Source organism: Sinocyclocheilus anshuiensis, unplaced genomic scaffold, assembly GCF_001515605.1.
Source record: "Sinocyclocheilus anshuiensis isolate Anshui unplaced genomic scaffold, SAMN03320099.WGS_v1.1 scaffold227, whole genome shotgun sequence".
Taxonomy (NCBI): Eukaryota; Metazoa; Chordata; class Actinopteri; order Cypriniformes; family Cyprinidae; genus Sinocyclocheilus; species Sinocyclocheilus anshuiensis.
Genome location: NW_015549590.1, coordinates 2553048 through 2564813, shown reverse-complemented (window position 1 = coordinate 2564813; position 11766 = coordinate 2553048). Strand labels below are relative to the sequence as shown.

General features: G+C 37.9%; 2 protein-coding genes across 2 annotated transcripts in view; one reads left to right on the top strand and one right to left on the bottom strand.

Annotated features, from left to right (window-relative positions):
- The window catches only part of tex11 (testis expressed 11), a 13498-nt gene extending 13236 nt beyond the window's left edge, over positions 1-262 (bottom strand). The window contains exon 1 of the mRNA XM_016446390.1: positions 128-262. Coding sequence (XP_016301876.1) covers positions 128-262 — 135 coding nt within the window. The remainder of the gene's footprint in view (positions 1-127) is intronic.
- Positions 263-4423: 4161 nt separating this feature from the next.
- The window catches only part of kdrl (kinase insert domain receptor like), a 44051-nt gene continuing 36708 nt past the window's right edge, over positions 4424-11766 (top strand). The window contains exon 1 of the mRNA XM_016446566.1: positions 4424-4902. Coding sequence (XP_016302052.1) covers positions 4833-4902 — 70 coding nt within the window. The 5' untranslated portion in view covers positions 4424-4832. The remainder of the gene's footprint in view (positions 4903-11766) is intronic.

Here is an 11766-nt window from a genome sequence, read left to right as displayed (position 1 = left end):
TGTGTAAATTGTAAATCTCAAATATGAAATATACGCATTAAATATCCACATTTGATCCAGTGGTTTTCAAGTATTTCAAGTATAGAGTATTCAGACATTAATTTTAGGCTAAGCAATCTCTGCTCACAGATTCAGCTTGATATGACAAAACCCGCAGCAGGTCTTTCTCTATGTCTCCCTTTGGTGTGTTTATATCTTCTGCACAATCTCCATGGGAAGTGAGTCTGCTGTAAAGAGTCTCCAGGCTCTGTGAAAGTATCATTCTTAGTTTCTTATTCTCAGAGTCACTAAATTAGAATAATAATCATTGGTATTTTCAATGTTCCAATATACAGTGGCTGCATGTATATTATATTTTATTAATTAATTTATTTATTTTTGCATACATGCAAAGTCTATTTTTGTTGCTTCATAGTGAGATTGCATTCATACTGTACGTACATTGACAGCAAGGCTCAAAAAATCTTCAGCAACTTTGGGTTTTTTGCAATCAAGCCATGTTCTTCCCGTTTTACTCGCCATCTGAGGAAGACATTTTAGAGTTACAGTAATATACACAGTAATAAAATATGCCAGAAACAATGCAAAAAGATTGAAATTAACAAATCTACTGTTGGAATTTATACAAGCTAAATGGATAAAAACAAAACAAAAACAGATGTCACAAACCAGTATCTGCTTGCGAACAATATTCTCTGATGGGTTCTCAGGCCCGCATAAATACAGAAGTCTGCATGCCACATGACGCACTGAAACATGTGCAGTGAGTTAAACAAATTAGTAGTTTATCAAATAATTGACATCTGTGCAAACATCTGGAGATAGACTTTTTTAACTTTCTTTTGTTGGTACAGGAAAAAATATCTATATGGCAAAACAGAAAGACCGATGATTGGCAGATACACAGATATATTAATAGACATATACAATAATAGAGAAAAAAGACCTTTGGCCTTTTGCTCTTCTGTAATAGTTGAGCCAACACGTTTGGTCACTGCCCAGTTCCACAGCTGTATGGCGATTTCCTCCAACTACAAAACACAATTGCATTATTTATTACAGATTAAACCATAATTACGACGTTTCTAAGAAGCTTTGAGTTAACTTACTTTAAAAAATAAATAAATAAAAATGAGTTATGTCAAGAAAACGAGAAAATACGAGAAGACCTGATCGCCATAAACCAAGACAGAAAAAAATCATCACATGATCTCTTGTGGCCTCCGACGGTTTCAACTGAGGTGGGCACTGCACACCTGTGAATCCTGTAGTTTTGCTGCTGCATCTAGAGTTGAAATCGCTTTGAAGAGAGTCTCAATCACCTCATCCAAATGTGAATCGATCTGTCTGTGGAGAAGTTTCTCTGACAGGTCTGTGAAAGAGACAGAGTCAGCCTTCAAACACGAAACAGCTTCACGTACTGTGCTAAATCACTTTATGACAAGGTAAGCTGAAATAATTACAACAGATAGTGCTGAAATTACCAATAATATCCATAAGAGATCAGTTATTTTATAAACGTGCGTAACGTTAACAGCTAACGTTAATCTCTGACAGAGCTAACTGACACAAATCTTCCACAAAATAGATTCTTACTTTTTACATCGACAACAAACTGCTCCATATTATGGTCAGGTTTGTGTATTTTAATACATAAGTCGAGTAACGTAATTTAAAACGGTCGAATATATTTTGTCAGTATTTTCTGTGTGTCAGTGACAGAAACACGACCCCTCGCGACCGTCCGCCGCCAAAAACACGCACGCGCTGCAGTACGAATGTAATTCTACTGTATGGCCACAAGGTGGTGTCTCACACACGGTTATGTATTTACCCCTCATTCACTTCTCCCTCACATATTTCACATGTAGATTTAAGCAAATTTATTGGCGTGGTAAAAACAAATCTTATCATTGCTACAAAAAAAAATATTTAATTTTTAAAATACAATTATTTGTCACCATGGACTACAAAACCAGTCATAAGAGTCTATTTTCTTCAAATTGAGATTAATACGATGAATAAATAAGCTTTCCATTGATGTATGGTTTGTTAGGATAGGACAATATTTGGCCGAGATACAACTATTTGAAAATCTGGAATCTGAGGTTGCAAAAAAAAAAATCTAAATATTGAGAAAATCACCTTTAAAGTCGTCCAAATGAAGTCCTTAGCAATGCGTATTACTAATCAAAAATTAATTTTGGATATATTTACGGTAGGAAATTTACAACATATCTTCATGGAACATGATCTTTACTTGATATCCTAATGATTTTTGGCATAAAAGAAAAATCGTTAATTTTGACCCATACAATGTATTGTTGGCTATTGCTACAAATATACCTGTGCTACTTATGACTGGTTTTGTGGTCCAGTGTCACATGTTTTTGACTTTTTTGTAACATATGAGATTAAAATGTACACTGTTTAAAATAGCTAATAATATTAATACTATTAGGCTATATAAAATACATCAGCTAAAGGACAGATGTAAGTCAAAAATAAGCATTTAAGTTAAATGTACTACTCTTTTCACACATACACGACTGCATATTCAGAATTGCCAACTCTGTCCTGTTGAAAGATTTGGGCATTATGGTATAATAGCATTGTTTAAGGATAATATTCATCACCTTCTGGTAGTTAGAACCTCATTCACCCCCAAGAAAAGATGTGTTGATAACGCTGGAGTTTTTGTTTTAACAGGGGAGGTCATTGTTGAGCTGAAGGAAAGAGCTCAAGCTGCGTACACAGAATCGGTTGTGGACTCTCTTATTGTGTTCACTGCACTAGATTCAAAAATAAGATGTCTTAAAAGCCCACTCCTCTCGAGTGCTCGGCTTCCAGCAATTGTTTCTGCCTGAGTCTTATCTAGCCACCGTGCTGGCCTGAGGGAAATGCGATCAGTTCAGAGGGCTTGATTGCACAGGAGAAAGAAAAAACAAACATGATCCCTATGACATGTGGTCAGAGAGATGCACACAAGATTTCCTAAAGTCTGTTACATAAATAATATAAAAATAATAATAAACAGGCATATTTATACACTTGTGCCAGATAAAAAAATACGTCACCTCAACAGACCAGAAAACATGACCAGAAACATCTTAGCTATTAGACCCCCCCCCCAACAAAAAAATTCATAATAAAAAAAAAATGACATCGTTCTCTCTTCTGACTGCCGTTATCAGTCTCTCAATTTTTTTTCCTTTTTTTGAAAGTCGTGAAAACACTATTGTGGAGTTTTTCATTTGCTATTTGAGCAAATGGAAATGCAAAAAATATATTTGTGGTACTCTCCCATTCACCCAACTATGACGACTTTCACTGCTGAGAAACCTGGAAATGTGAAAATAATAATACAGTTATTACTTTATAATAATAATTATATATATATATATATATATATATATAATACGTTGTAAAATAAAATATGATCAATTTACATCACACCTCATCAAAAATAGGTGAAAATGCATACAGATTTTAACAAAAACAAATAAAAAATAAAAAGTCTGCATAAACATTGCAGAACAAAATATAATTTATAAAATATGTGACATCCCACTTCATCAAAAATAGGTTGAAATAACTACATCCTTAACATAAGCTACCTTCATTGTTTCTGAGTAACAGAAGTAAATAAACTGGTAAACTATTATCAGTGGCCCTTACATTTCACATTAATCACATTATCCACCAATCAGTGGGAAGAAAAACTCATGTCTTTTTAACAATACCTCGTCAGTGACCAACTGTAATTTGGACATTTTTATTTCTGTTTAACAGATTTAACATCCTGTGCATTTGAAATAATATAGATGGAAGGACATGAATGGACAATGCAATGCCGTACGTTGCGGGTAGCGTGTCCCCATTCATAGCATCAAAAAGACAAACGGTCGGTGGTGCATCCACACACCATGGGGTGTTGGAAGGTGAAAAGAAGCCCCATGATTATTTACTTTGATATAAAATTAGCTGCACATCCTGTTGCTAAAGTTAAAAATAAACCCTGTAAATATTTTTCCAAGGTATTTTGACTGATATGTTATCAGACAATGCCTGTTTACCTTTGCACCTAGATATTTTAGGGACTGCTGAGGTTTGAAAGATGTTAGTTTAAAACGAGTAAAAGCCTCTTCACATTCATAGAGGCATTTGGGGTGGGATAATTCACAGAGATAAAATAAATCTTTCATTTAATCAGACAGAAATAGCACAAACATTTAATTAATTTAGATTAATACTAGACAAAATATCTTAATAGATATATGTGGGTCAATTTCGTAGGAAAAGTGCGCGTGGAGTGAACTGGAGTATCGCTGCAGGGTTACTATGGTGACGTTGCGTCCTTCCGTCCCTGCTTCACTCATATAAAGCCTTCGAGAGGGAAACCCCAGCAGAAAAGCCAAAGGCGGTGGTGTGGTTTATCAGTCGGTTGGCATTAGTTCTTTCATCGTTATATTATTGTTAGACCTTCTTTACAGAGTCTAGTTTTCGAAATTTCATTCACTCAGTTTTAGGAAGGAAGAGCAAACGTCGCACCTGCCCTCGGGAGTAGTTTGGTGCACCGGGGCAGGCGCTGTACCATGCGATACCTTTACAGTCACTGAGAGACTACGAGAGGTGTTTTCACTCCAGAGGCATCACTGAAAGAACAGTCTCTGTCATATCAGCGGAAACTATACGCATTTACACTATACTGGAACAATTTAACCGCTCACCGAGAGAAATAACAGTAGCCTACTTGGACTATTACCGCCGAATCCAAATAGGCTATAAAGTGACAGCTGATTACACGGAATATCCTTATTTTAACGGACGAAATGACCTCTGTTCAAACCTCAGTGAAAGGCTTCTTCACTTTTCAGCTGCTTCTCAATTTCTTCTCAAGTGGTAAGTGCGCGCTTTTTGTCATTTTTCTGCGCGTAAAGTGAAGCTGCAGGCGATCTTTGGCTCTCTGTGGCTGCTGTTGTACAGACGCGGTTTGAAGTTCAGGTGTTAACTTTATGGGCATTAATTGATCTTTATGTAAATGGATGAAAACCTTTTAGTATTTTGCTAGAATAATAGCCTATCTGATGCCATTGAATTACTAGTCGGCTGTTTATTAATAGATCTGATGATTTTCATTCTAGAAAATATATTACGATATGTTCGGTTGTCGTGAGTTTATTGCACCTTTCAACCTATTCCGACGTTAATTACTGAAGAAGAGACCATTATGAGAATTATTGTGACAGATTAAATGGATGGGAACAAATATGTTGACACAATGATGTCTTTTGATGCAGTGGTGACATTTTACGGAGTTTTTGTACTATAAAAAAATATAGGCTACGTAACTTATCCGAAGGAATTAAATTTAGTGATTTTATAATGATCATTTTATAGAAATATTAAAATATAATACTTTTTTCTCTCATTCTTTAAAGGTAACCTACCTTGATGTCATTGGCTATGTTTCTCAAAAACGAATGTGCTGCCTGTGCCTATCCACTAATTGTTTGGTACTTCATTTTGGGGATCATATGTGCCAAATGCATTGTTAGAACCCATTTTTGGGTCCTAGATTTTGTCTAGGTAGGCAGCTCACTGGGTTTTGAGACCCAGTCATCAGCGGTCTGTACTCTGTTACTAAATTAAATGCTCAGTTAGAAAGCAGGAGGGGATCTCTCCCTGCTGGGGTTTAAATCCTTTTACTGATGTTTGCTCATTTTTCTGGTGACCCCAATCATTCCAGGGACCCCCAGTTGCCACCACAGCTAATGATGGAAGAACAGTTGGGCAGTGGGCACTTCTTGAATTCCTCCATTGTCTGGAACTAGTTCGTTGTTACAAGTCATTATTTACTAGTTATTCCAAGAATGAACACACATTGTGTTTGAAATATCAGGTGTGTTTTTGATAACATTCAAAACAATTTATTGTGAATGGGTAGTATGGGCACATCTCCAGTTCCAGTGTTGTTCTCAAGTTTGACAAGATAGTATGTGTTTATAAGAGAAAGTATATTGTTGACTCTGGCTGCTTGGACTTCTGGCTGCATCTCCTTATAAACAAGATGGATAGTAAAATATGGATGCCATTGTTCATTGTGACATAGTAGTGGTACACTACAGATACAGGTCTTCCTCCTGCTGTCCAAACAGAGGAAATACTGCTCCCCCCATGACTTTTTGGGTCTTCAAGCTTTGTCTACAAGGTCTCCAAGTAGATTTCCTTCGCTGTCCTTGTGCCGAGCGTGGGAAAGACACATGAAGGAAGCGGATGGAGAGGCAGGAGGCACCCTGGAATTGTTCTGGCAGTAGAGGTCACGGAAATGTGACACGCTACCTGAGTAAAGATTCCTTCCCCAGACTTCATGCTTGCTCCTCTACTCCAAATGTGTGTCAGTCGCCCCACCTCAAGACAATGGTAGAGAGGAAGAGCATGCCATTATATTTTATATGTTAGGAGTGTATGGTTAATCCATTAGACAAAAATAGGCCATGGAGACATTAACCGTATCCCATTTTTGGTGGTCACTGTGATTATTACATTTAATACCAATTTTGTAAGCTGAATTGTATTAATTTATCCATGTAGTGCAACTATATATTGTGTTGACTGATATGTCATGTGATTTCTTAAGAATTAAACATTCAGTTGAAACTGTTACATTGGAAATACAAAATGAGTCAGAGCCACTAGTCAAACTCAGCACTAGATCTATAAATTGGACTTTAGAGAAGTGAAACACATTTTGACTTGGCTGTTAGAAGTTACTTGCAGGAATGAGAAGGATTAAGGATAAAATCTGTTTTAAGTAAGAGAAATATCCAATAATGCTGCTCTGTAGAGAGATATAAGACATCTTGAAATGATCCAGATATTGCCCAGGGCTCTGTTTTTTGCCAAATTTTGCTGAACCATTTAAAGGTTAAAATACTCCAGGAATTTTACACATCTGAGAACACTCTGCATTGCATTACTTTCCAGAACTCACTGAATATGTGCTATCCAACTCATACTTGCTCCGTTAACATCACAACTTTGCAGTAATACAATATTTAATTACTGACAAATTAGGTCTGTTTTACATTGCATGCATAAGCATTGCATAACTGCAGGCTCTCTTCGTGCTTTAAGTCTGGAAGCATTTATGCTGCAAAACAGAGATATGGCTGCATACAGAAAATAAAATGATGTCTGATATCTTGATAACAGACATACATTTTCAAATGCTTATCAGGAGTTGGCCATTGAAAACTATTACAAACTGAAAAGTTGTTACATTTTATTTGCATGAGGAAGTTGAACCACATTTTAATTCAAATGATAATGAATCTACACGGAACATAACCTAAACTGTAGCTGTGTATAGCTTGCAGCATGTGCATCAAGCCTGACAGACATTTTTCTCAAACAGTGGAGTAGTTATTTATGTTGCTTAATAAAAGCCTACTGTATATTGCAGATGATTTAATTAGTATTCTGCTAAGTTCATATGTATAGTCAAAATAGATTACGAACTGAATCTGTACTTGCACCTTGCTATGCAGAACTTACTTAAGCAGTGTAAATACAGTAAGCTATTAATATGGGTGACATACTTAGTTGTTTGAACATGTTATATACAAAATAGTGCCTGGTTTAAACTTGCTCAGTGTGATTTCTTTCTGAATTACATTTTATTTTCCAGGCTCAGGAAGAAACATAATGTTCCTTCTGAACAGCCGTTCAACAGCAGTGCATGTTGGGAGGAATACAGTAGGTAGGGGTCAGCCAAGTGCAATTCAAGCTCATCCACTCAGCGGTGGGGTGGCGCGCAAGTACAGACTGTGCACAGACGTCCTTCTTTCTTTCTTTCATGATTTTTGGCTTGCTTGCTTTCTACGCATTTGCAGTCTTCTCCATTTTCTCCCTTAATTAAACATAAAAACATTATAGAGATATAACAATTACTATATTTCAGCATCCACACCAACAGAATAGTAATGTTCTATTCTGTTGAAGGTTTTATTAGCACACACTGCAGTTATGTCATCTGCCACTTTAAAGGAACACTCCACTGTTTTTGAAAATAGGCTCATTTTCCAACTCCTCTAGAAGCTTAGCATAGATCATTGAATCTGATTAGACCGTTAGCATCTCGCTCAAAAATGACCAAAGTTTTTTGATGTTTTTCTGACGGAAGCAAAGTTCCTTGATTATTACACCGGAATGAGAGTATAGTTCCTAGCCATATCGGCCTAGAAAATCGCAGCTTTTCATTTTCCGTCGGTCTTAGTACACGATGTAACTACAGAAGAGTCAAGTTTTAAATAGGACAAATATAGAAACTCTTTGCGCATTTTTGAGCGAGATGCTAACGGTCTAATCAGATTAAATTATCTATGCTAAGCTACAGCTAAAAGTGCTACCGCCAGACCCGGAGATCGGCTGAATGGATTCGAAAACGGTAAAACGCAACTGTTTAACTCTAGGGGAGTTGGAAAATGAGCCTATTTTCAAAAATAGTGGAGTGTTCCTTTAAATGCTTTTGATTGACTGTCAATGGTTTTATCATTCATCAGCTGGAAAAACTGTTGTGAAAGTGATTCAAACAATATTGTTCCTCTGAGTCATTATTGCTAAAGTTGGGATGTTGACATCCCTATTCCCATAGAATAGATTTTTAAAACTTTATACTCATAGTTATCATCCTTAGTGTGCACAGTCAGACAACCAAAGAACCTCAGGCGGTGTGCTTTGGAGACATTTATGTACCATGTTTTTAGTAATGGGTTATTTCCTCTAAGTTGTCTTTTCTCTTTGACACACTAGTTAGTCTCTTTGCAGGCCATGATGGCTGTTCATGTTGTGTTATATTGCAATTTTAAGGAGACTTAAAGGAGTATAGCACAATCCCCTGAGCTCCAGAACATATTGTGGAAGCTTATGGGATTCAAATTCACTTATGGAGACTGTTTCCAGGGTTCTTCATATTCCATGGTTTCAATATTTGGTTAGTAGCTGTTCTTTGTTTAATTTACCATCTTATTTCATTTTTCATACAAGTTGTGTTTATGTGTTGGGTTTTCGACTCCACCATCCAAAGACCAATCCAGGAACTAATAAAATCTGCATTCTTCATTGCTGTTGTCTTAACCTTACGGCTTGGCAGGGAGCAGTAGTTGTAGCAAAGGGACTTGCAACAAGAGAACACTTCAATGAATGAGAAGGCAGGCAGCACAGTTGGAGGTCAAGTAGCAACTTTTTTGGAGGGTGGACTAATTTTGTTTAAGAGTTTACCCTTCAGTCTGCCATCAGCTCCTTGAACACCTCGTGAATTTGTTTTACTGTTGTTTGTGTGGCAGACTGGACCATCATTAAATACCATCAATTATGTAAAACTAGAAGCAGAATAAGCACCATCGAACTACCACATGAATTGTAGTAAATTTACAAGGAGATATATTATTACAGTTTGTTATATAGCTCTCAGGAATACTTGATTTTAATTGGCCACTTGTGTATTGTTATGGTCAAATACTTTTGATTATCCTACATGTGATCATTTCAGGCTTGTATCACTATGCTATCTCTTTCTTCTCACGTAACAACAACAACAATAATATTATTAATAATAATAATGGGTCCCACTTTATATTAAGTGGCTTTAACTACTATGTACTTCCCATATGGACTTTCTGTATGAAACCTTTGGTCCCACTTTATAGGTGGCCTTAACTACTATGTACTTACATTTTAATTAATTATTTGGTACACTTATTATGTACATACATGTTTTTACATTGTACTTATATTTTAAAAAATACCTGCATGTAATTACATCTGTAATTATTTTATGTAATTACATTTAGAATTACACTGGTGACCCATCCCTTACACCTTAACCCACCCTTAAACCAACCCATAACACTAAACCTGTCCCTAACCTTACCAGTATCCCACCTCAATAGCAGCAGAAGTGTTTTGTAATAGAATATGAACACAATATGTATTGTACTGTACTTATTTTTTTATGTAAGTACATAGTAGTTAAGGCCACTTAATATAAAGTGGGACCCAGCTTACTGTACATTACCAGACATATTACATGATTTATGATATAAAGATTTACTTTCACAGCCGCCTTTGATCATATTTACCAAGGGTGCCAATAATTCTGACCACGACTGTAGATGACATAATGAACGAAATTGTACAGTCACAGTATCTCTTGTCATAATATGTCAGCTTATATAGCCAAATATTCACATTAAATTTCTGTCTTGCAAAATTCCAGTATTTACGGAGTTTTACATGTCCCAGAGGGGTACTTTTTCTACTTCCGAAAAAGACAGGAAAGAAATGAATGTGCGATTGGTCGCGTGCAACAGTTGCCTGATGTTTCGGTTCTGTGCCCATGGACACGCTTACTATTGTTTTACGTTATTTTTATTTATTAAGAAGCCTTTGTTGCTTGTAAAGCTTTGAAATCACAATGGATTCTGTGGCAAGGTTAAATGATTAATACATTTCTATTGTTGTGTAAGCCCAAAAAAGATTACCCCTTCCCTGTCCTCAGAGACTGCTTTACCAGCACTTGTGCATCACATGGGTGGACGGGAAGCACAGGCAGTCATGTACCAGCCCCAGAGTAGGGAATTCCGCATATTATTGCCAACGCTTACTGGGCAGCGACAGGATTTCCTCTCTACAAAAGACAGTGCACAAGTAAATTGAATTACATCTGTAAAAAAAATAATAAAAAAATCAAACTTAAGCATCATCTGACTTCATAAGTTCCAGCTTTTTAACATCCACCAGGGACCAGTGACACATTATGTTTGCTGAACAGTTTGAGGTCACAATGTTTTGCAACACAATGCTGATATTATTTATAGTTCTCCAGAAGTCAGCTTTCCATGAAAGCCCACACATCATTTCAGTTTAATTTCAGAGTGTTTTTGTCTTTCATCTTATTCAACATTTAAATCTATCATATTTGTGCAGGCTTCTTTGCTCTGAACCTTCTCTTGTTCCCTTTCAGTCGGTCACTCCGAGTCACGTCAGTGACCGACGAATTGGGATATCGCTTCGATAGACCAATCTACTTTGAGTGTAAACTAAACAAGCCAATGCACATTGGCATGCAATTATTGCATCCAGCTGCCGCTGATCACAGCGTGAGTATAATAAGGCAGCAGGTGCAATGCATACCAGCTTTTTGCTGAGGGGCCGAGCGACAACATCGTTCTGCTCTATATTCATTTCAAGAACTACGAGTTCAGCATGCTCTCGGAAGCTTTCTGTGTTGATGTCCACGCTTGTGGTCCAGGAGCGCCATCTCTGGCTGTGTCTGGCCGACAAGGTTCGGTTCCTCAATTCCCCTGTGTCCCAGACCGGCCTCTTCGGTGACGCAGTCGAGAGCTTTGCCCAGCAGTTCTTGGCTGCCCAAAAGCAGACTGAGGCGATCTGACACATCCTGCCCCGGCAGGCAGCTGCTGCATCCACCCGTCCGCCGGCTGCAGCGCCCCAACCTGCTCGTCGCCGAGAGCGGGCCCCCACGTCCGCCCCCGCTCCCACGCCACATCTGCAGCAGCCTTCAGCAAAGCGGCGTCGTCGAGCCGGGCATGGGCGGGCCGCCCCGCATGTCCAGGCCCCCGTCAAACCTGGTGGCAAGCAGAGAAGCAAGCGGCCCTGAGACAGGCGACCCAGAGATGGAGGGATCTACTCTTCGGGAGATGGTGAACGCACCACTCCCTCCCCCGGAGGAGGGCCGGGGGGAGG